Source organism: Balaenoptera acutorostrata, chromosome 10 (genome assembly GCF_949987535.1).
Source record: "Balaenoptera acutorostrata chromosome 10, mBalAcu1.1, whole genome shotgun sequence".
In the NCBI taxonomy this organism is placed as follows: domain Eukaryota; kingdom Metazoa; phylum Chordata; class Mammalia; order Artiodactyla; family Balaenopteridae; genus Balaenoptera; species Balaenoptera acutorostrata.
The window spans coordinates 52404021-52430117 of NC_080073.1; the positions used below are offsets into that span (position 1 = coordinate 52404021).

The following is a 26097-nucleotide window of genomic DNA, read 5'->3' on the forward strand; positions in this document are numbered from 1 at the left end:
TAAAGTTTAAAAAAAAAAAAAAAGAACCAACGAGTGGAAGTGGGAATGACCTTCCTTCTATTACATATAATAACCCACCTACCAAAGTTTTGCATGCCATCCCTACAACCTTTAGATTGGTGAATTGGAAGGCTTGGGTGGGCAAGGGAGACATACTTCCACCAGTAAACACACAGGCGTCTGCCAGTAAACTGGACGCTAATATTGCTCTCCAACAGAAGAGAAGGTCACTCTACTGGCTGGTGATTGATCCTGATTACCAAGGGGAAAGTGGGTTGCTTCTACAAAATGCGGGTATGGATGACTATGTCTAGATCCCAGGAATCTGTCCAATAGCAACAGTCAATGAGAAACCATGGCAAACTAAGAAAGATAGGTCCTCAGAAGGAATGAAGGTTTGGATCCCGCCCACCTGTTAAAAAAAAGTCATGTCGGCCAAGATGCTCTGAGGGTGGAAGGGAAATATTGCAATGATTATCAAATAATACCTCTTGGCCAGTTACGGGAGCGAGGACTGTGGAATCTACATTTTATGATAAGGGTTTACTTTTCGCCATTTCTCTTTATGTGAAACAGCACTTATGTGAAAATAACCAGTGATGGTGGTTAATGTTACTGTTTAGCTCCAAGTGAGACTTTGAATTGACATATTCCCAGATCATACAGAAACTGATAGAACTCTGTGCTTCCCCTGTTTTGTTCCAAATTATGTTCATCCCAATGAAAGAAGAGAATAAATGGACTGTGCTGGTTGTTTTCCAACTGCCTCTCCAGATCCACTCTCTACCCTCCCCTGCCTGACTCTGCGCCCTGGGAGAATGACCTCTGAGGACTGTGGCACCTGTGCTCCTTTGCCGTCCAGCTGTCAAATGGTTCAGCCACCAGGAGGCATCAGGAGGAATCTAAAGGGTAGAAGGAGAGAGGTTGGGGTATTTCTTCCTCACTCCCTCCCTACCAGACCACTGGCAGCAATTGTGTTCCTCTACCTGTGGTTAACCTCTCCTTTCAGGCAGCCCCTTTCATGACCATGCTCCTGCTGGATTTTGATAACACGTCCAACTCCCCTCATACCTTCAGGCCTCACGGTGGTAACCCTTCCTGCTGTTGACAGTCCCAAGGGCTTTACCATCCCTTATTGGTTCTCTCAACCCTGCCTATATTTCTCTGTGGTCCTTTCATTAAACTCTTTTCTGTTAAACTTATTCTTCAGGGCAAGAACTGAACTCATTACTCTTGAAATATTTGTTATTAAGGTATAAATAGCATTCAACAAAATGCACAGATTTTTTTTAAACATCTTTATTGAAGTATAATTGCCTTACAATAGTGTGTTAGCTTCTGCCTCACAACAAAGTGAATCAGCTATACATATACAATACGTTCCCATTTCTCTTCCCTCTTGCATCTCCCTCCCTCCCACCCTCCCCATCCCACCCCTCTAGGTGGTCACAAAGCACCGAGCTGATCCCCCTGTGCTGTGCGGCTGCTTCCCACTAGTTATCTATTTTACATTTGGTAGTGTATATATGTCCATGACACTCTCTTACCCTGTCACATCTCACCCCACCCCCTCCCCATATCCTCAAGTCCATTCTCTAGTAGGTCTGTGTCTTTATTCCCGTCTTGCCACTAGGTTCTTCATGGCCTTTTTTTTTTTTTTTTCCCCTTAGATTCCGTATATATGTGTTAGCATACTGTATTTGTTTTTCTCTTTCTGACTTACTTCACTCTGTATGACAGACTCTAACTCCATCCACCTCATTACAAATACCTCCATTTCATTTCTTTTTATGGCTGAGTAATATTCCATTGTATATATGAAATGCACAGATTTTAAGTGTACAGTTTAGTGAGGTTTGAGAAGTGTATACACTTGGGTGACTGCCATCCTCATCAAGATACAGAATGTTCCCATTACATCAGAAGTGTGTTCCCACCTCCTCAAAGACAACCATGGTATTGTTTTCACCACAGATTAGTTCTGCCCCTTTGTGAAGTTCATATAAAAATGGAATCATACAGGGACTTCCCTGGTGCTTCCACTGCAGGGGGAGCGGGTTCTATCCCTGGTCAGGGTGTGGCCAAAAAAAAAAAGAGAGAGAAAAAGGAAATCATACAGTATGAACTCTTTTACTAAAGCTTCTTTCACTCATCATATTTTTGAGATTCATCCACGTTACTGAGTGCATCAGTATTTCCTTCCTCTTATTGATGAAGAGTATTCTACTGCATAAACATGACATCGTTTGTTTTTCTGTTCGTCGGTTGATGACATTTGGGTTGCTTCCAGTTTTTAATTATTGTGAATAAAGCTGCTATGAAATTTGGGTATAAATCTTTTTGTGCACATATGTTTTCATTTCTTTTGGATATACACCCAGGAGTGGAATTCTGTGTCTTCGAGGAGGTGTATTTTAACTTTATATGAAACAGCCAAACAGTTCTCTAAAGCAGTTGTACCAAATAAACCTTTAGAGCATGCTATCTCCCCAAATTAGGACAGGGCAGGACAGGTCTGAATAAAGACAAACTTTAAAATTTCATTAGGATTCCGTAGTAATATCCAATTGACTATTCTAAAAGCGATAGTAGGCACAGCTCCTGAAGGAATCAATGCGCAGTTCCTGCAGGTGCCTTCTGCCCCCTCCCCTTCATTCTCAGCAATAATCAGGCTTTCAAAGGTCCCCTCCAGCCCAGACATGTGAATTCTCACTCCTCAGGTTACCAGCTAGCTGTTGCAAGATGAATAGTTAAGTAAATTAATTTACACTCACACGTGAATGATTGTCAGGCCTTTTAGGGAAGGGGAGTCTCGCTATTCCGTGCGTTTCACTCCTCAGAGTGAGGTTGGCAAGTTAGAGCTTTCTTTTTCGTAAAAATGTTCTTCCTCTACAGAAGGACGCCAGCTGCAAAGTCAAGAGGCAGAGTACAGAGTTAGGCATCAGTTTTTTCACGGTCCTCCCGGGGCGGGGGTGTGTGGGGTGGGTTGGCCTCTCAGACTGCGTCACCCTTTCGCAGAGGGTCCCCAGGCAGGCGGGGGTTCCCTGCAGCGGGCTCTCCGCTCTCCCCGCCTCCACGCGCCCTTCCCCACTGCCCCGGAGGCGCCCAGGGAGCTCGCCGTTCGTTCGGCGCAGCCTCTTTTGGCACCGAGGCCTCCAGGTGCCCAGCACGAAGGCGGAGCCCGGCTACAGCCGCCTCCCCGGCGCCGAGTACTGGACCCCCTGGGAGTTCGGGGCCCCAGCGCTGCGGATCTGGCATCCGAAGCCTCCCTGGCTCCCCGCACTCCTCCCTGTCTGCGCGCCGGGCGCGAAGCCTGCGACGCGCGAACAGAGCACAGCACGCGGAGCCGAGCGGCGTGCGCGGCGCAGTGGCGCGGACACCCCCGATTGCCGCGCAGCCAGAGCCCGCGCTCCAGCTACCCGCCCACGGACGCCCGGACCATGGCTGCCAAGGGACCCGGCTCCCGCACCCGGCTCTGGGCGGCGGCGCTGCTCCTGCTCGGCCTGCCGGGGCTCTCCGTGCGGGCGGAGGGTGAGTGTCCGGGGAGTGCCCGCGAGGCGGCGGGCCGGGGTGGCGCGTGGGTTCTTGGTGGGGAAAGTGAAGCTCGCCGGGGTTGTCCCGTCAGACGAGCCCGGAACACGACCAGCCTGGGAGGAAACAAGGAGCGCAGCTGTCCTGCGACCCCGCCTCCCTCTTGCAGCTCACCGAGTCCCCGCGCGCCCAAACGCCCCCACAGGGCCCCTGAACCACTCCTTAATGCACAAGAGAAAGCCTGTGCTTTGGTCCTGCAGGCCCGCCTCTAGCTTTCCAAGATCTCCTTGAAAGGTCTTTCAAATGAAATCACGTCTAGGGTGCCCTGGAACCTCCTCTGCAGAGACATAATTTCCCACGTCTATTAAATGTGCTCCGAATGGCAAGGCCAGTGATTAGAAGACTCCCTTGGCGTTTTGGCTTGGTCCGGGAAGATCTGAAAGATGAGTGGAAATCAGCTAGGCAAAAGAGAGAGGAGAGGGTCTTGGGGAGAGGAAATAGCACGTGCAAAGGTCCTGTGAGTCGCAGGGGAAATGGGATAAATGATAGAGTGGCTGGAGCGGAAAGTTCAAGGTGAGGCTCTCCTTCGACAAGAAGCTAGAGAGGGCTTCCCTGGTGGCGCAGTGGTTAAGAATCAGCCTGCCAATGCAGGGGACACGGGTTTGAGCCCCAGTCCAGGAAGATCCCACATGTTGCGGAGCAACGAAGTCCGTATACCACAGCTATTGAGCCTGCGTTCTAGAGCCCGCAGGCCACAACTACTGAGCCCGCGTGCCACAACTACTGAAGCCCGTGTGCCTAGAGCCCAGTGCTCTGTGACAAAGAGAAGCCACCGCAATGAGAAGCCTGCACACCACAACGAAGAGTAGCCCGGTAGCCCCCGCTCACAGCAACTAGAGAAAGCTCACGCACAGCAACGAAGACCCAACACAGCCAAATATAAATAAATGAAATAAATACATTTAAAATATAATAAAAATAAAAAACATTTTAGAAAAGCTAGAGGAAATAGGTAAGGACCAGATTTTTGTGGGTTCTGAGAACTGACCCATCTTTTTGTTTGTTTGTTTGTTTTTAATTTTTTTTAATTGTTTATTTATTTATTTATGGCTGTGTTGGGTCTTCGTTTCTGTGCGAGGGCTTTCTCCAGTTGTGGCAAGCGGGGGCCACTCCTCATCGCGGTGCGCGGGCCTCTCACCATCGCGGCCTCTCGCTGCGGAGCACAGGCTCCAGACGCGCAGGCTCAGCAATTGTGGCTCACGGGCCCAGTCGCTCCGCGGCATGCAGGATCCTCCCAGACCAGGGCTCGAACCCGTGTCCCCTGCATTGGCAGGCAGACTCTCAACCACTGCGCCACCAGGGAAGCCCCTTTGTTTGTTTTTTCAACCTGAATTCAGCTTTCAATACTTCCCTAAACTTAGCAGGATCACAGCCTTAGATCAGTTCAGTTTCAAAAAGCTAATTCAGTTGTGTTTTGATTTTGGAACAAAACCCCGTTGACTCGGTGCAGAAGGATCTAAAAGAAAAGAAGCTAGCATGTTCTCACATCCATGAGGGGTTACTAGTATATCCAAGCTTGGAACAAATTAGATTGATGAAGGAGAAAAACCCTCAGCTGATTTAAGATGCTTTGTATATTTTAAAATGTCATCGCTATTTAGCAAACAATATTGGGTGCAGAGAGAACATTTGACAAAAAGAAGCATGGTGGTTAGGGAAAGGAGAAAGCAAAGAAAAAAACTCCAGATAGTATCTTAGAATTTTGGGTTCTCTTTGTCCTAAGTGCCAGCTTGTAGAACTCTTTGCTCCTAATTAAGGATGACTGTCTTATTTCTCCATATGCTCAGAGAGAGTGTTAGAGGGGGAAACACTGTCAACTTTAAAGGCTCCTAGTCATCACTGTTAATTTTTGAGATAAAATTCATGTAAAATTTACCATTTTAAAATGCATGATCCAAGTGTTTTTAGTACAGTCATCAAACATCACCACTCTCTCATTTCTGAAAATTTTCATCACCCAAAAAGAAATCCCATACCTATTAGCAGCCAATCCACTGTTAATTCTTTTTTTTTTTAATTTTTATTCATTTATTTATTTTTTTGTTGCATTGGGTCTTCGTTGCTGCGCGAGGGCTTTCTCTAGTTGGGGCTAGCGGGGGCTACTTCATCGTTGAGGTGCACAGGCTTCTCATTGCAGTGGCTTCTCTTTATCACGGAGCACTGGGCTCTAGGCGTGCGGGCTTCAGTAGTTGTGGCACTCAGGCTCAGTAGTTGTGGCTCGTTGTGGCTTGCAGGCTCTAGAGCGCGGGCTCAGTAGTTGTGGCTCACGGGCTTAGTTACTCCGTGGCATGTGGGATCTTCCCGGACCAGGGCTCGAACCCGTGTCCCCTACATTGGCAGGCAGATTCTTAACCACTGCACCACCAGGGAAGTCCCTGTTAATTCTTTACTGTAGTACTTTTTGGCCTGACATTGAGTCATGAAAATTAAGCTGATTTTAAAGAATGCAAGTAGAATAAATTGGAGCTAGTATTAACCTTTGAACAATGTATACTGTTGTACCAATTTTAATTCCTTTTACAGAAATATCTCTGCAACCCATGAGGCTTTAGAGTTTCACCCCATTATAACTGCTTAAGTGGAATGCCAGATGGATATGGATCAATATTTTGTGCCTATCTGGCTTGATGTGGGTCATAGAAAATTTAAGACAGAAATATCACTGGATAAGGAGAAAGTAACAACAGCACCAGGCATATTTTCTTGTTAACACTTGCCAGAAATGCCTCCGTTTCTCCCTTCTTCTTTCCTTCTCCCTTCTTCCGCAATGGAGAACTATAGGTAAATTTGCTTTCAAGAAACTCCATTTGCTGAGCTCCAACTTTTATAATAGAGCCATTGAAGAATTAGAACCTATTTCAATACTTCCCTAAACTAATCCTATGAAAGGATTCTTTTCTTTACTAAATATATGCTTAACTACCACCACTTTTCACATTTAGGTATTTATGTTCTACAGTGATGGAAGGAGGAAGAAGAAATGTGCAGCTAAACTGATGTGTTAAGACATTTGAAGAGAGAGAATTTGGAGTTATTAAAAATTCCATAGACTTATTCAAAAATAAGTCAAACTCAAATGAAAAACATTTACTTTTACATTGGACTAATTAGATGTGTATCTTATACACAAAAGAGACCTGCTACTGTAATTTTAAAACACTTTTGAAACAGAAAAATCTTCACATTAACTGAATGCAAATTAACTGTGTCTGGGTCAAGACTGCAGGAAAAGATTCATTAATTCAACAGATAATTTGAGTGTCTACCATATGCCAGGTACTGTCCTTGCTGTTGAGGATAGAACGGTGAGGAGAAACAGGTCCTTGCTATCAGGGAGCTTAAAATCCAATGGGGGAGAGAGTCATTAAGCAGATAGTTATATGAATGAAATATGAACTTGCGATTTTGATAAGTGATAAGATTAAAGGACGGAGGTATTATGAGGGCATATATTAGGAGATTTTTGACTTGGCGTAGAAGGATCTGAAAGATAAGTAAGAATTAACTAAGCAAAGGGGGGAAGAAAGAGGATCTGGATAGAGAATAACATGTACAGAGAAACTATGAGTGGCAGAGAAATTGGGACATGTGTTAAGAAACAGAGTGGCTGGAGCCCAGAGTCCAAGGTAGAAGTAGTCTGAGATGATGCTGGGGAAATTGATATGGGGCCAAGTTTTGTTTTAATCCAAAAAAGAGAGACTGATCAGGTTTGCGTTTTGAGAAGCTCACCCTGAGAGGAGGAAGAATGGCTGGCACCAGGGCAAGACTGGATGTGGAGAGACCATGTAGGGTGCTATTTCCCTTGTCCGGGTGAGAGAGGGTGGGGGTGGAGAGGAGGATGGGGTGAATGGAAAGGGTCTGGACTGAAAAGAAAAATGTGAGTCATCCATGTCAAGATGGCCTTTGAAACCATGTGTGTAAATGGAATCCTAGGGAAAAGTTTTACAATGAGAAGAGATGACCTACTTAATTTCTCCACAGATTTTTGTCACTTAAGTAAAAATGTTTTACTGCAACCTTACTGCTGAACTGTTCTAGTAGTTTTTTTAGTGGATTTCTTAGGATTTTCTATATGCAAGATCACGTCATTTGCAAATATAGTTTTACTTCTTTCCAATCTGGATGCCTTTTGTTTCATCTTCTTGCCTAATTGCCTTGGAGAGAACTGCCAGTACAATGTTGAATAGAAGTGGCAAGAGCAGACATCCTTGACCTGAGGGGAAGGTATTCAGTCTTTCACCACCAAGTGTGATGTTAGCTATGGGATTTTTGTAGATGCTCTTTATCAGGTTGAAGATATTCCCCTCCCTTCTTAGTTTGTTGAATGTTTTTTTTATCATGAAAGGGTACTGAATTTTGTCAAGTGCCTTTCTGCATCTATTGAGATGATCATGTAGTTTTTGTTCTTTATTCTATTGATAAGTTGTATTATATTAATTGATTTTGGGATATAAACCAACCTTGTATTCCTGGGATAGATCCCACTTGGTCACGGTATATAATATTTTTTTTATGCTGCTGGATTTAGTTTGCTAGTATTTTTGTTGAGGACTTTTATGTCTATATTCATAAGAGATAATGACCTGTAGTTTTCTTTTCTTGCGGTGTCTTTTGTCTGGTTTTGGCATTAGGGCAATGGTGGCCTCATAGAAAAAGCTGGGAGGTGTTGTTCCCTCCTGTTCTATTTTTCAGATGAGTTTATAGAGAATTGATATCAAGTTCTTTTTATCTATTTGGTAGAATTCATCAGTAAAGCCATCTGAACGTGTACTTTTCTTTGTGGGTAATTTTAAATTACTAATTCAATCTCTTTACTTGTTAAAGATCTATTCAGATTTTCTATTTCTTCTTGAGTCAATTTCAGTAGTTTGTGTCTTTTTAGGAATTTTTCCATTTCATACGAGTTGCCTAATTTTTGGCATACAGTTGTTTTGGTTTTTTGGGGGTTTTTTTTGGCCATGCCGTGCGGCATGTGGAATCCTAGTTCCCCAACCAGGGATGGAACCTGAGTCCCCTGCACGGGAAGCACAGAGTCCCAACCACTGGACCGCCAGGGAAGTCTGGCATACAGTTGCTTATAGTAGTCCTTTATAATCTTTGTATTTCCATAAGGTTGGAGTAATAACTGCCCTCTCATTCCTGTTTGAGTAATTCAAGTCTTCTTTCTTTTTTTTTCTTGGTCATTTTAGCTAAACGTTTGTCAATTTTGTTGACCTTTCCAAAAACCAACTCTTGGTTTAACTGATTTTCTTTATTGTTTTTCCTTTTCTATTTCATTAATTTTTGCTTTAATTCTTATTATTTCCTTCTTCTGCTTGCTTTGGGTTTAGTTTGCTCTTCTTTTCCAGTGTTTTCCAACAGGTTAGGATTTTTTTTTTTAACATTTTACTGGAGTGTAATTGCTTTACAATGGTGTGTTAGTTTCTGCTTTATAACAAAGTGAATCAGTTATACATATACATATAACCCCATATCTCTTCCCTCTTGCATCTCCCTCCCTCCCACCCTTCTAGCTGGTCACAAAGCACCGAGCTGATCTCCCTGTGCTATGCGACTGCTTCCCACTAGCTATCTATTTTACATTTGGTAGTGTGTATATGTCCATGCCACTCTCTCACTTCGTCCCAGCTTACCCTTCCCTCTCCCTGTGTCCTCAAGTCCATTCTCTAGTAGGTCTGCGTCTTTATTCCCTTCTTGCCCCTAGGTTCTTCATGACCTTTTTTATTTTTTTAGATTCCATATATATGTGTTAGCATACGGTATTTGTTTTTCTCTTTCTGACTTAGTTCACTCTGTATGACAGACTCTAGGTCCATCCACCTCACTACAAATAACTCAATTTTGTTTCTTTCTATGGCTAAGTAATATTCCATTGTATATATGTGCCACATCTTCTTTATCCATTCATCTGTCGATGGACACTTAGGTTGCTTCCATGTCCTGGCTATTGTAAAGAGAGCTACAATGAACATTGTGGTACATGACTCTTTTTGAATTATGGTTTTCTCAGGGTATATGCCCAGTAGTGGGATTGCTGGGTCGTATGGTAGTTCTATTTTTAGTTTTTTAAGGAACCTCCATACTGTTCTCCATAGTGGCTGTATTAATTTACATTCCCACCAACAGTGTATGAGGGTTCCCTTTTCTCCACACCCTCTCCAGCATTTATTGTTTGTAGATTTTTTTTTAATAAATTTTTATTTATTTAAAATTATTTTTATTTATTTATTTATGGCTGTGTTGGGTCTTCGTTTCTGTGCGAGGGCTTTCTCTAGTTGTGGCAAGTGGGGGCCACTCTTCATCGTGGTGCGCGGGCCTCTCACTATCGCGGCCTCTCTTGTTGCGGAGCACAGGCTCCAGACGCGCAGGCTCAGTAGTTGTGGCTCACGGGCCCAGTTGCTCCGCGGCATGTGGGATCTTCCCAGACCAGGGCTCGAACCCGTGTGCCCTGCATTAGCAGGCAGATTCTCAACCACTGCGCCACCAGGGAAGCCCCAATTTTTATTTATTTATTTATTTATTTGGCTGTGTTGGGTCTTTGTTTCTGTGCGAGAACTTTCTCTAGTTGTGGCGAGCGGGGGCCACTGTTCATCGCTGTGCGTGGGCCTCTCACTGTCGCAGCCTCTCTTGTTGCGGAGCACTGGCTCCAGACGCGCAGGCTCAGTAGTTGTGGCTCACGGGCCCAGTTGCTCCGTGGCATGTGGGATCTTCCCAGACCAGGGCACGAACCCGTGTCCCCTGCATTGGCAGGCAGACTCTGAACAACTGCGCCACCAGGGAAGCCCTGTTTGTAGATTTTTTGATGATGGCCATTCTGACGGGTATGATAGGATTTTTATTTGAGATAATTTTTCTTATCTTAATGTGGGCATTTATAAATTCCCCTCTATGCAGTGCATTAACTGCATCCCATAAGGTTTAGCATGTTTTGCCTTCATTCATCTCAAAATATTTTCTAATTTTGTGATTTCTCCTTGTCTCATCAGTTATTTAGAAGTGCTTTGTTTCATTTCTATTTATTTATGAATTTCCCAATTTATTTATGTTATTAATTTCCAATTCTACCCCATAGTAATTAGAGAAAATACTTTGTACAATTATAATCCTTTTAAATTTATTATGGCTTATTTTATTGCCTAGCATATGGTCTACCCCGAAGAATGTTCCATGCGCACTTGAGAAGAATGTGTATTCTGCTGCTGTTGGGTGCCATTTTATATAATCAATGTTCACTTTTATTTAACTGTGTATTGATTTTTTTCCCCCTTTCCATTCCATCTTGCCTCTCAAATAATTTTCTTTCTGTCTGAAATACTTCTTTTACTATTTCCTACAAGGAGGATCTGCTGGTGGCAAACCACCTTGATTTTGGTTTATCTGAAAAAATACATTTGTTTCATCTTCTTTCGTTGAAATATATTCTCAGCGAGTATAGAATTCTAAATTTGCAGCTATTTTTTGCTAGTAATTGTATTCTTGCTTCCATTGCTATTGTTTTAGAAGACAGCAGTCAAACTGCTGCTACTTTGAAAGTATTCTGTCCCTTCTCTCTAACTGCTTTGACAATATGTTCTTTGTCTTTACCATTTTGCAGCATCACTGGTATATATATACTTATAGATATTTTCCATATTGGGATTTGTTGTTGGACTTATTCAATCTATGTATTGGAATATTCATCAGTTCTATAAAATTCACAGGCATTTTGTCTTCAGATATCACTTCCACCTCATTTTTTTCTCTCCTCTCTGGGAATTCTGATTAAAGTATATGTTAATCCTTATTCTTGGGACTTCCCTGGTGGCACAGTGGTTAAGAATCCACCTGCCAATGCAGGGGACACGGGTTCGAGCCCTGTCTGGGAAGATCCCATATGCTGCAGAGCAACTAAGCCCATGCGCCACACTACTGAGCCTGTGCTCTAGAGCCCATGAGCCTCAACTGCTGAGCCCACGTGCCACAACTACTGAAACCCGTGCGCCTAGAGCCCGTGCTCCACAACAAGAGAAGCTACTGCAATGAGAAGCCCATGCACTGCAACAAAGAGTAGCCCCCGCTCACCACAACTAGAGAACGCCCACACGCAGCAACAAAGACCCAACGTGGCCAATAATTAATTAATTAATTTTTAAAAGATCCTTATTCTTTCCTTCGTGTCTCTTTATTATCTTAATATTTTCCATCTTTTCTTGTTTCTTTACTACATTTTGGATAATGTCTTCTCATTTCTTTTTTTTTTAATATTTATTTATTTATTTGGTTGCACTGGGTCTTAGTTGCGGGAAGTGGGCTCCTTAGTTGCAGCTCGCCAGCTTCTTAGTTGCAGCAGGTGGGCTCCTTAGTTGCGGCACGCGGGCTCCTTAGTTGAAGCTCACAAGTTGCGGCTTGCCAGCTCCTTAGTTGCAGCACGCAGGCTCCTTAGTTGTGGCATGTGAACTCTTAGTTGCGGCATGCACATGGGATCTAGTTCCCTGACCAGTGATCGTACCCGGGCCCCCTGCATAGAGAGCATGGAGCCTTAACCACTGCACCACCAGGGAAGTCACCTTCTGCTTTCTTTTTCAAGGTTAAGTTCTTTGTTTAAATGTGTCTGATACGCAGCCAAAAACATTTATTGCATTTTAAATTTATCATTGTATTTTTAATTTCTAGAAGTCCTATTTTGTGCTTTTTCAGATCAACTAAGCACTTTTTATCATTTCCTATTCTTTGCAGATATTTTCAAACTTGTCTTTTATTTCTTTAAATACAGTAATCATCACTGTTCTATAATCTGTGCCTGTTAATACCAGTATTGGACTTATTTTTAGGTCAGTTTCTGCTACATGTGGTATCTGTTGCTTCTCACTCATGGTGCCTTGTTTCCTTGTACACTTCACTGTTTTCTACTTCCGTGGGCATGGCCTTTGAATAAGTATTTGTATGGGATTTCCTGAAGCATAAAATGAAGGGGTTTTTTTTTCTCCAGAGAGGAGTTAGTTACAATTTTTCCTATCAGGCATCTGGATAAATGTCAGTCTCAGGCCACTTTAAGCTAAATCCATGGCTTGAAGTGTCTTAGACATAAATTTTTGTTAGGACTACAATTCCAAATGAGGATTAGCACTTGGCCTCCTAGCACCAAGACAGCTCATCCAACAGTTCTTGAGAATGAGGGGAGGGGATATTTTTTATTCTTGTTCCCTCTTATCTTGAGACTTTAACCCTTCAGACTCTCAGATTCATGTGTGCATGTGACAGTGGTAGAGTGGGGAGGAGAGGGCTATCAGATTCCCTACATCATGTGAGCTCTGGGCTTTCACTTTTCTCTCTCTTGCACAGGGGCTTGACCATCAAAATCTCTGTTTAATTTCATAGCATTTTTTTCCAGATAGGCAAATGCTATTAATACAAAAGTGTCTTGGGGTGCATGCTTACTTCTCCAGGTAGGACCATCAAGTATAGTTGTTCAGGTCGTGTACTGCACATTGGCACCATATCTGAGGGAGCTCCAGTCACCTACAGATATGTTTATTGTGAAAAGTTTTTGCATTTTTTATTATAGCTTTTGGTTCCAAAGCTGGAGAGGTTACTGTATTTGTTGTAATAATTTTACAGTAGATGACAGTTAAGTCTCTTATTCTAATAAAATCAATTTATTATGATAATTTTACTGACAGATGGAAGTGAAGTATGCCATTTTAAGTGAGTTTCTTCTCCCCTGCCTTTATTTTAAGCTTGACAGGGTCACCCAAGGCACTGCTTCGTCCTTCCGCGAGGCTCCTGGGGACCCCAGCGCTCCCTCCTGCACCATGGTTTTCTTGCCTAAAGCTGTCCTTTGCTTTCAGACTCAGCTCCCGCCTCTGCCTGAGTTCACGTCCTGTTCCACCCGTCTGCCGCACATTTTTCGAGGCCTGCTACCTGCCCATAGACTGATGCGGTGCCGGCAGCCAGGGTGCACCAGACGTGGCTGCTGCTGCCTTGGCCAGTGGGGGGAAATGCAGCACACTCATTGTAGGAAGGACCTGAAAATGTCCTAAGACAATGGGACAGAGAGAAGGGAAGCAACCTGCTGTCTGTGGTCACCCCAGGGCTGGGGCAGCAGAGGAAGGCAGAGCTGAGGCTGAATCAGGGTCTTGGACACCAAGTGACCCAACCTAAGGGAACCTAGGACGCTGAGGCTTGGCACTTGGTGTTTGTAAAACCTTTTTATTTACTTATTTTTATTTAATTTTTTATTTTTATACAATTTTAAAGGTTACCTTCAATTTACAGGTATTACAAAATATTGGCTATATTCCCTGCGTTATACAATATATCCTTGAGCCTATCTTACACTCAATAGTTTGTACCTCCCACTCCCCCAACCTCCATATTGCCCCTCCCCCTTTCTCTCCCCCCACTAGTAACCACTAGTGTGTTCTTTATATCTGCGAGTCTGCTTCTTTGTTGTTATATTCACTAGTTTGTTGTACTTTTTAGATTCCATGTATGTGATATCAATTCTCTGTCTGGCTTATTTCACCTAGCACAGTGCCCTCCCAAGTCTATCCATGTTGCTGCAAATGGCAAAATTTTGTGCTTTTTTAATGGCTGAGTAGTATTCCATTGTATATATATGTATACCATATCTTCTTTATCCATTCGTCTGTTGATGGACACTGAGGATGTTTGCATGTCTTGGCAATGGTAAATAATGCTGCTAAACATCTTTTTAAAAGGAAGATTTGAAGGGCTTATCCAGATAAACATGCCAGGACAGGCGGTTAAATTTTTTTTAAGTTAAGAGGTAAAAATAGATTAAAACACCAGTGTAACTGTCATCACAGTCCAGGGACGAATGCAATGGGGTAGTTGCTACACTTAGATCTTTAGGCAAGTGGGAAACTACAGTTCTGATAGGCATCTGCCAGAGGGTGAGTTTGCTGAGACTAAATTCCCATGGATCCTAGAGTCAGCCTGTGTCCGTGCTTGTCCTCACACAGGGAAGCTCTTTGTGCTGGAGTCTCAGAATGGCTCTCAGGGCCTGGAACTAGAGGCCGCTCGGCTTTCCTGCAAGAGCAGAGGCGCTCACCTGGTGTCTGCGGATGAGCTGCGGAGGGTGGTGCAGGACTGTGCCTTCTCCGTGTGCACCACGGGCTGGCTGGCGGACGGCAGCCTAGGGTAAGTCAGGCCAGCTGGGGGCGCTCTCCTGCCAACTCACCCCGCCTTGCCATCAGGGCTGATACGGGGTTCAATAGAGGTGCCAGGATAGACAGAGTGCAATGGGCTGTGGCTTCCAGTATATTCTTGTTTTGAGTTAAATATAAAAACAAAATGTTAAACAAAATATAAAAACAAAAATGTTAATTAAAAACATTTTTCTGGAGTTCTGTCACAGTTTTTTCCTCTTTACTTTGTTATTCTGAATTTCCTTTCAAGTTACAAAAGAATAAAATGCTTGTAAAAATTTCAAATAATACAGATATATATAAAGTGCACAGTGAGTTTCTCTCTTCTTCCCCACCTCAGAGGTAATGACTCTTAACTATTTGATATATATTCTTTATCTCTTTTTCTCTGTGGATATTCATCTGCGTCCATGGGAAGAGGAAGATGGTATGGAGGTTTTAAAATATAACCACGAGGGGCTTCCCTCACGGTCCAGTGGTTAAGACTCCGTGCTTCCACTGCAGGGGGCACGGGTTCAATCCCTGGTCGGGGAACTAAGATCCCGCATGTCCTGTGGCGCGGCAAAATAAATAAAAGTTCAGAGTCATCAGATCAATTTTAAAAAATGATAAATTTAAATAAATTTTTAAAAATAAAATAAAATATGGCCACAAATTCTTTCACATTACTCCCATTGAGAAGTGGGGTTTATGTCCTCTCCCTGTGAATCAGGGACAGCATAGTACTGCCTCGACCAGTAGAATACAGCAGGAGTGATACTGTGTGACTTCTGAGGGTAGGTCGGAAAAACCCATGGTCAGATTTCTGGGGACACTTACTTTTGAGATGCTACCTAAGAAGTCCTAGGAAGCCCAGGCCACGTGGAAATGCCTTATGTATGTACTCTCACCAATAGCCCCAACTGATGTCCCAGCCAATAGCCAGCATTAACTACCAGAAATGTGAGTGCAGACGCCTCCAGGTGATTCTAGCCCCCAGCTATTGACTTAGCCAGCCTGTGAGTCTTTCCAGCTCAGCCTCAGACATTATAGAGCAGAGACAAGCCTTTCCCATTGTGCCCCATCTGAATTCCTGACCCATGGAATCCTTGTGGAGAAGTAATTCTGTGGCCAGCTAGGAGAAAACATCCCATTAGTGCTGTTAACTACTCCATTAGTCATAAACAGAGAAGGCAGGAGCCATTCCACGTTTTCCTTCATGCCACAGGAATGTGAAAGAACAAATGGCCTCCAAAAACTACTTTGCTTGATAATGACCCAGAAGGTGTCTGGCTGGGAGATGGCCATAGAAAACACATGCAACCATGCTGATTCACATCTCCAAAGGTGCCACATGTGAAGCAGCAATTGAATAAAGAGAACAACTGAGGTTACTTCCAAAGCTTTTCAGTGAATCTGGAACTATGGCTCTCTCTGCTTTATATTTCCCATCCAAGTTCCTAAATAGACAAAATATGTCCCGTGTATGCATGTTTCCATAACATAGTCAAGTATGGATATTTTTCATAACTCTGTCAGTATCGTTATATCAGATAACCAGGGTATTCTAAAGATTCTAAAGAGCCAGCTTGGAGCCAGGCTTAGGTCTCCCAGGCATTACAAATTGAAACTGAGTCACTGTAAAGGTTTATCCTCTCTGGGTTTCCTGTAAGGCGTTAAGACATGTTAATGGATCTCTAACTTGCTTAGATGCTATTTTGTTGTTGTTGTTGGCCGCACCGCACAGCTTATGGGATCTTAGTTCCCTGACCAGGGATGGAACCCCAGCCCTCGGTAGTTAGAGCACGGAGTCCTAACCACTGAACGACCAGGGAATTCCCTTAGATGCTATTTCTTTAAAGTAAACACACTTACTTGATATATTTACTATATGACATATTAAAATAGTTTTCCATGTTAATGTCTCTGGAACCAAGAAGTATCTGACCATTAGTATGTACATTTCACCGTGCATCTTTCCTGCACAGCCATCTCCCCTCCCCACTAAAAACTAATTATTAAATGCATGGTGCATCTTGCAATTGATGGCATAGTAGCCATATAGATCTGATCTGTATCTCCATGAATTTATATTCAGTATATACATATATCTAGAAGATGGAGATCTAGAATGGTGAATCTAGAATTTGGGGCTATTTGTCTCCTGGGAGCTTTTACAGATTTCATAAAGCATGTCTGAAAAGCTGGGAAGCAACTTAGATAGCCTCATAGGACTAGGAGAATAGAGATTTGAATTCAGGTTTTATGTATGTGGGGGCCAAGGGAATACTTTTGCTTAGGGTTGGAACACTGAAGGGCTGTACCCTAGGAGTCACAGTAAACTGGAACAAGTACACAGGCCCTCAAAGGAGCTGCAGCATAGCTTCAAATCCTCTGAAGCCATGAGTTTGGATTGAGATGATACTAGAGTTCCAGTGTTCCACATAGGTAGCAGAACTGATTTTAAAAATCTTCTCTGGAGGAAAATAACATCATCCTAGACAATTTATTTCCACAAACTATTTTAGCAAGTATAGGATTTGTCGAGCAAAATAAAATAACCAGTCACGTGAGGAGACAAGGCAACAAGATAAAAATAGCCAATAGAAACTCTAGATGTTAACACTGGTAGATACAAACTTTAAAAGAACTCTTTAAAATGTTCAAAGATACAAAAGACAAAAAGGAGAATTTTGGCAGAAGTCTGAAAAGTATAAAAATAACCAAATGAAAACTCTAGAAATGAAAAATACAGTAGCTGAAATTAAGAACTTAATGGATGGATCTAACAGCTGATTTTAAGAGTCAAAGAGAAAATTAATGAACTGGAAGGTATTTCAGAGGAAGATGTCCAGAATAAAGAACAGAAGAAGAAAGGATGAAAATATAGAAGAAAGAGTACAAGGCAAAGAAGATGCATGTAATTGGAATTCTGAAAGGAGAAGAGAAAGAAGACAAAGCAAAAGCAATATGGGACTTAGCCACAACTGTGGAAAAACATCCACACACAGATTCAAGAAGCCCTACAAAGCCCAAGTAGGATACATAAAATAATTTCACGACTTGGAACAACATGGTAAAACTGGTAAAAATCAAATATGAAGAAAAACTATTAAAAGTAATAATAAGAAAAAGAAAGAGTACCTTCAAAGGAACAACAATAAACTGCCAGTGAAAGCCCCAAGACCACTGAATGAGGCCTTCAAAGTGCTGAAAGGAAATTACTGCCAACCTAGAATTCTATACCCAGTGAAAATATCTTCCAAGAATAAAGATAAAATAAAGAATTTTCAGACAGACAAAAGGTGAGAGAATTCATCATACATGATCTGCACTAAAAAAAAAAAAAAACACTGAAGGGTGTTCTTCAGGCAGGAGGAAAATAATTGCAGGTGGATGGCCAGAGATGCAAAAAGGGATGAGTGGAAAAAGTAAATATGGGGGTGAATTGGAATTATGTACAGATGGTCCCTGACTTACAGTGGTTCAACTTACAATTTTTTTTAACTTTATGATGGTGCAAAAACATTATGCATGCAACAGAAACTGTTCTTCAAATTGTGAATTTTGATCTCTTCCCAGGCTAGTGATATACTGTCTGATACTCTCTCATGACGCTGGGCAGTGGAAGTAAGCTGCAGCCCCCAGTCAGCCATGGGATCATGAAAGTAAACAACTGATAAACTTATAACCATTCTGTACCAAGACAACCATTCTGCTTTTTCACTTTCAGTACAGCATTCAATAAATTACATGAGATGTTCAATGCTTTATTGTAAAATAGACTTTGTGTTAGATGATTTTACCCAACTGTAGGCTAAAGTAAGTGTTTTGAGCACATTTAAGGTAGGCTAGGCTAAGCTCTGATGTTCAGTAGGTTTTGTGTGTTATATGCATTTTTGACTTACCATATTTTCAACTTACAATGAGCTTTTGGAGATATAACCCTGCTGTAAGTCGAGGAAGAGCTATAATTATATAAAGCAGTAACAGTAATACTAAACACTAAAAAATGGTATATCGGTCAGGAAGTGTTTTAAGTATGCTAATACATAGTATTTTAAATTGGGTTGTTGGGAAAGAGAGTAAAAGTAACATTAAATTTTAATAAGTCAAGGAAGCGTGTTATAACCTCTGTGGTAACCACTAAAAGAATAGTAAAAGAACATATAACTTCCAAACCAATACAGAAGAAAAGGAGATTGCCAAAAAGGAATTCAAACAATCAAAATACGAAAAAGAAAAGAGAGGAAGAAAGGAAGAATGGGCAGAACTAATAGAAATATGGCAGATTTAAATCCAAAGAGATCTGTTACTAAATTAAGCAGATGTGATGCTCTGATTAGAAAACAAGGACCATCAGGTGGATTTTTTAAAGTTCTACTATTTGCTGTTTACAAAAGATATCCTTAAATAAATCATGGGGCAAAAATAAATTATAATGGAAATTCACATATATGTAGAAACGAATGATATTAAAATATAACATACTCAAACTCATGGGATGCCACTAGTGCTATACCTGGAGGAAAATGTAAAGCATTAAATGCTTGTGTTAGAAAAGGAAAGAGGCTGAAGGTTCATGAACCAATGATCCATCTTAAGAAATCTGAAAATAACAGCAAAACAAACACCCCAAAAAGAAGAGAACTAATAAAGAGAAGAGAATTTTATGAAATAAAAACCAAGCATATACTAGAAGAGATCAAGAATGTATTGCCTCTGAATCTTGAATTGATATACGTGACCTCAACTCAAGCACCACCTATAACTTCCTGCTTTTAGACTTCTGGGGAGAGTATTGATACTTTATCATATTGATACTTTCAGCCAAAACTCCTGAATCAGGAAAATCTCTGCTGATTCAGCGCTGACAGAAGAAAAGAATTCTTTCCCAGTTTTGGTTAGTTCTCCTAACCCAGTGTCTTCTTTGTCTGTTTTAGAACAACCATGTGTAGCAAGGGGAGTGGTGAACAGCAAATCATGAGAGCTGTCGATGTGAGAATTGAAAGCAACCCGGTTCCTGGTGGCACATACAATGCCCTGTGTATGAAGGATGAAGGTCAGTGCCAGAGCCTTTGTAAAGGTTTTGGAGGGTGTGCTCGTGGGGGTTGACCTCTTAGGTTGTGTTCTATAGAAACTGACCTTAAGATGAGGATTCACTGACCATCATGAATCAGGGAGACTTCCAAAGAAAAGCCAACAGGGCAGTGGGGAAGTGGACAGGGAAAGGAAGGGGGAAGGCAATGGTGCAGCACTAAGCAAAGTCCACAGTGGCTGTGAGGTGGGGGGGGGTAACTTTGGCTCAATCCTGCAGGGAATCTCTGGAGACAGTGACCACAGGTCACCACGGGTTTCCTGATCAGGGGTGAGAAAACAGGGGTATTGATACCACTGAACTTGTCAGTCATTGTTTAAGGGCTGCTTCAGGGAGATATAAATTCCTGGACTCTTCTGGTTTTCGGTGTGCTCAGACAAAGAATTACGATAGCTGAGTCACCCTCCAACAAAGATGCACAGATGCCCACCCAGAGCCCCTGTGCATGGGAATGGTAAAGGGATCTAGGAAATATGGGCAGACCCCTGACAGCATGCGCTGCAGCTGCTGATACCACTTACCCTTTGGTCTGTCTTCATGGTGGAAATTTTTCTAAAAAGAAAAAAAATCCTTTTTTCCCAAAAGGAAATGTATAGGATTTAGGAAACTGCTCCTAGAAAGAAAAATTCAACTTCCTTCTGGGAAATCAGCTGAGTGGTGAGGAGAAAACCATAAAGGAGTCTCCAGGGCAGCGTTTCATGTGCACTGGAAAAAGTATACCTTCATTATCAGAAATACATGCTGCTGAAAGGGAATGTCCATGCAAATGGGGAGAAAGCGAGCTGCTTACTCATCAGTCATAGAAATCAGCACAGGTACTGCCAGGCTGCACAGTGGTCCCATCTGGGAAGTTTTAAGAACTACTGATACCTGGGTGCCAGCCCTAGAGATTCGGATATAAATGTTCTGGACACTGGGGTTTCTTAAAGCTGCTCAGTGACTATAACATGTAGCCCAGTTTGAGAATTAGTTCTCTAATGCAGAGTTTCCCAAAGCTCTCTGATGATGAGAAATACCAGATGAATTTATTAGAAATGCAAACCCTCAGGCTGCATCCCAGAGGCACCAAATCCCAATCTCCAGGAAAGGGGTCAGAGGAGTTGGTAAATCAAAGAGCCACAGTGAACCCTACCACCCTGGCTGGTGCTTGTTAGATGTTTATTGGTGGTAGGCTTCTCTGCTGCCATGGCATCTCCCTCCAGGAAGGGTTCTACATTTGCTGATTGCAGTCAAGCAACTGAAAGATGTGGCCATGGAAAGCCCTGGGGAGAACAACATCCATGGTTTGTTTTTTAAAAAACCACATAAATAAATGAAAACGATCCTTTGAATCTCAAACATAGGCAAAGGTTCAGATCCCTGAGGGAGACGGGACAGAGCCAGAGGAAAACCAGCATGACCTTCTTTCTTTAGTGATCTCAAATGGATACGTGGGGCTTCTGAGTCTGATCTCTTTCCCCTCATGAACAAGAGGTAGCAGCTAGCTTTTGCTGTGTAACATACCACCCCCAAATGTAGTGGCTTAAAACAACTGTTTGTTTAGTTCACTATTTTGGGGGGAGGGCAGCAATTTGTGTTATTCTTCTGGCCTCAGCTGGGCTCATTCACAAGTCTGCAGTCAGCTGCTGGGTAGGGGCCTTGCTTCTGGGCGTTGGCTGGATGTTGACTGGGGTGTGAGGGGGGTGCACTGAGCCATGTGTTCCTCATCATACAACAGGAGATCCTGGGCTTTCCACCTCACAGGCTTCAAACAGGTTGTGTGTATGCAAGTGTGTGCCCCTTTGCCCACAACTGTAGTGCATGAAGCCAGAGGTTGGAAACATCTGTTCACATCCTATAGGGCACCAAATTTAAAACCATGACAGTGACTCCAAAACTGAGTTATTGCCAAACCAGTAAGACATGCCTCCTGATATACTGCACTCAGAGGAGCACAACTTCAGTTCAGTAGTATTCCTGCCAAAAATGTGCAACCTGAATCTAACCATGAGGAAACTTTAGCCAAACTCAAGTTGAGAAACATCGTACAAAATGACTGGCCTATACTCTTTTAAAAATGTCAAGGAGGGCTTCCCTGGTGGCGCAGTGGTTAAGGATCCGCCTGCCAGTGCAGGAGACACGGGTTCGAGCCCTGGTCCGGGAAGATCCCACGTGCCGCGGAGCAACTAAGCCCGTGCGCCACAACTACTGAGCCTGCACTCTAGAGCCCACGAGCCACAACTACTGAAGCCCGTGTGCCTAGAGTCCATGCTCCGCAACAAGAGAAGCCACCACAATGAGAAGCCTGCGTACCACAAGGAAGAATAGCCCCTGCTCATCGCAACTAGAGAAAGCCCGCGCAGCAACGAAGACCCAATGCAGTCAAAAATAAATAAAATTAAATTTAAAAAAGAAAAGAAAAATGTCAAGGATAAGAAAGAGAAAGAGGGAATTCCATGGCTGTCCAGTTGTTAGGACTCCACACTTCCACTGCAGGGGGCGCAGGTTCGATCCCTGGTTGGGAAACTAAGATCCTGTAAGCCTCGTGGTGCAGAAAAAAAAAAAAAGACAAAGAAAGGCAAGGTAACTGTTTTGGATTAAAATAGACTAAAAAGACTTGACAACTAAATGTAATTTGTGATCCTAGATTGTATTTTAGACCAGGAGAAAACAGCTATAATTGATGAAATCTGAATATGGATTTGAATTAGATAATAGTATTGTATCAATGCTTAAATTCCCTGATTTTGGTAACTACTGCAGTTATGTAAGACAATATCCTTGTTCTTGGAAATATATACCAAGGTTCTTAGGGACAAAGAGACATCATATCTACAACTCATTCTCAAGTGGTTCAGAAAGGAATTACAGGGACTTCCCTGGTTGTCCAGTGGTTAAGAATCTGCCTTCTAATGCAGGGGACATGGGTTTGATCCCTGGTTGGGGAACTAAGATCCCACATGCCGCAGGACAACTAAGCCCACACGCCACAACTAGAGAAGCCCACATGCCGCAATGAAGAGCCTGTGTGTTGCAATGAAGCAAAGACCCAGAGCAGACAAAATTAAAAAAAAAAAAAGAATTACAGATATAGATACACATATATACATATTCATGTATGTATACATACACATATATGTATGTGTTTATGTATGATATATATTTTCTCTCTCTCTCTCTCTCTCTCTCTAGATATATATATATATATCTAGAGAGAGAAAATGATAAAGCCAATGGGGCAAAATGAAAACACATTAGTAAATCTGGATAAAGGGTTTATGGGAGTTCCTTATTTTTAAAATTTTTCTGTAACTTTGAAATTATATGCAAATGAAAATTTCCCCCCAAATGGTCTACATACTCCTCCCAAAACAACAATAACAACAACAGGAAAGCACAAAACAAAACAAAGCAAAAACAAAAACAAAAAAATAAAGCAAATTCATGATGCCTATCAGCTTATGTAAGGACTGATGCCATTTTAGCAAGTGAGCCCTGTGTGGGTGTCTTTGAGTCAAAGTGCTCAAGAGCCCCGCATCCAGGGCAGTTTGCCTGAGCCTAGCTTGCTCAGGGAGAGGCTTGGGTGGGGAAAACTGGAGTCTTGGTCCAACAGGGCCTGACTTGTGAGGAGGCTTCAGATGGGTGATGAAGGGGCTCAGGAACACATGCTGAGGTGGGATTAGGGTCAGAGGGCTGCTCTCTCTTGGACTTTCCAGAAAAGCAGGATGGATTCCCCACGATCCCTCAGAGAGAGCTCGGCCCCTGTTCCTCTGCCTTTCCTCCTTTAGAAAGAGCATGTAAACGGCTCCCAGATGGCTCTTCACTTTTCCTTAGGGGAGCCTTGTAGGCAGTCAACAAGGGATTATCACAGTAAGTGAAGTAAGTCAGACAGAGAAAGACAAATACCTTATGATATCACTTATATGTGGAATCTAAAATATGATATAAATGAACTAATTTACAAAATAAAAACAGACTCACAGACGTAGGAAACAAACTTATGGTTACCAAATGGGAAGGGGGGTGGGGGAGGGGTAAATTAGAGATTATTAGCACATACAAACTACCATATATAAAACAGCAGATAAAAACTACTACATATAGGGATTTCCCTGGTGGTCCAATGGTTAAGAATCCACCTTCCAATGCAGGGGACGCAGGTTCGATCCCTGGTCGGGGAACTAAGACCCCTACATGCCGTGGGGCAACTAAGCCCGCGCGCTGCACCTACTAAGCCCGCGTGCTCTGGAGCCTGCACGCCGCCACTAGAGAGAAGCCCACGCGCCACAACTAAAGATCCTGCATGCTGCAACTAAGGCCCAACACAGCCAAATAAATAAATATTTTTAAAAACCTACTACATATAAAGTAGATAAACAACAAGGTCCTACTGTATATGTGTGTGTGTGTGTGTGTGTGTGTGTGTGTGTGTGTATACATGAATCACTTTGCTGTACACCAGAAACTAACATAACAGTGTAAATCAACTATACTTCACCAAGGGAAATATGTGTGCCAAAGGAAGGTAAGAAGCCGAGAAGAGGCTCCTGGGGAGTGCACGTGAGGTCTGGTTCAGCAGACACCCGGGTGCAGTATCACCTCTAAAGGTTGCCTTTTTCCTGATGATGCTTCATTGCACCTAGCCCTGGGCTGCTGCTTCTCTTCGGCAAGACAGGAAGAATGAAGGGTGCTAACTCCAAAAATGGCAGACATATGCCTCATAAGGAGCCCAGAAGGAAAACAGCCTGTGGAATGTTCAGGCAGCTTCCTCCTGTGTTTCTTTTTTGGATAAAGTTCACCATGAATGTAGACATTTCTCTGTTTCCTTTCAGTATTTTTGTTTCACTGACAGTGAATTTCCAGCCCTGTGGTGACCTCACTTTAATAAGTGAAGTTATTTTTAACCAACTGGATGCTGATGAAATGAGCTGCCTGCACTTGGGTTCTCTGGCTCTGCTTCTCTTGGCAGCTTGTCTGTGGAGTCAACAGCATGGGGTCTGGAGGCTTCAGGTCTCCTCTCACCTTCTCGCTGCAGCACCCAAGGCTCACTAAGGGTGTGCTTCTGTTTCTCCCCCTCTAAGCCAGGGCTGGCCTGGCTGCTCTCCCCGCCAGCCCACCTCACCTTCTTAGCACTGTATTTCACCTCCCCTGCATATGTTACTCCTACCTGTATCTCCCTTAAAAATAGAAATGGAATGATTCCCTTCCTTTATGTCTTCAAGAAGAGAGCTGAGGGAGTTCCCTGGTGATCCAGTGGTTAAGACTCCACACTTCCACTGCAGGGGGCACAGGTTCGATCCCTGGTCAGGGAACTAAGATGCCCCAAGCTGCAGTGTGGCCAAAAATTAAAAGAGAGCTAAATGCTCACCTCTCAGGTGAGCAGGAATTTTTGAGAGTAGCCACCTCCCAGGTCTGCTTGAGAAGGCGCTGTGCCTCAAGATTGGCTTTGGGGAAATTCCAGCAATGATGGGAGACTGGAACCAATGAACTGCAATGCTTTGAGCAGCTGACAGAACTTATCCAGTTCAGGGTCTCCCGAGGGAGTGTGGAAGAGTCTGCACTCTTTACCATTGACCTGGCACTGGCCAATTTTTCATTTATTTGTCCAGGGTAACGCAAAGCAGGGCTCAGACTCGTGGGTGCTTTAGATAGATAGATAGATAGATAGATAGAGAGAGAGAGAGAGAGAGAGAGAGAGAGAGAGAGAGAGAGGACTCCTCTCCACCCTCAAGGAGTTGACGGTGTATAAGGACAAGCAAGAGATGAATGAGTTTCCATGGCACAAAGGAGGAACGTAATTAGGGAGACTTCCTGAGGCAGTGGCAGCTGAGGTGGAATTTGAAGGATTTTGTTCTGTGGGGATAATGGTTAGGGAAAGGAGAAGAGGACATTGCAGAGAAAACAGCTGGAGCATGGGCTACGAATCTGAGATCCCAGTGGTTCTGGGGAGACTAGCTCTGGGTGAGCCCTTGTCCTAGTGCTTCAGAGAATGAGTTGGGTTTGGAACATCCCTGCGGGCTCAAGTGGCTGCTGGGCAGGTCTGAGGAGGCTGCAGAGAGCAGCCCAGATAATCCCACTGCAGTTACTCCCAACTTGATCTATAGATTCAATGCAATCTCAGTCATAATTCCAGCAAGTTATTTTGTGGATATGAACAAACTAATTCTATAGTTTATATGGAGAGACAAAGACCCAGAATAGCTAACTCATAATTGAAGAACAAAGTTGGAGGACTGACATGACTCAACTTCAAGACTTACCTAGAGGGAGGGATAGATTGGGAGTTTGGGATCGACACGT

The 26097-nt window shown here is 43.0% G+C and overlaps 1 protein-coding gene across 1 annotated transcript in view; it reads left to right on the plus strand.

Annotated features, from left to right (window-relative positions):
- Positions 1-3040: 3040 nt before the first annotated feature.
- Positions 3041-26097, plus strand: part of SUSD5 (sushi domain containing 5) — a 46106-nt gene continuing 23049 nt past the window's right edge. Inside the window, exons 1-3 of the mRNA XM_007191565.3 lie at positions 3041-3531; positions 14556-14733; positions 19664-19782. Coding sequence (XP_007191627.3) covers positions 3441-3531; positions 14556-14733; positions 19664-19782 — 388 coding nt within the window. The 5' untranslated portion in view covers positions 3041-3440. The remainder of the gene's footprint in view (positions 3532-14555; positions 14734-19663; positions 19783-26097) is intronic.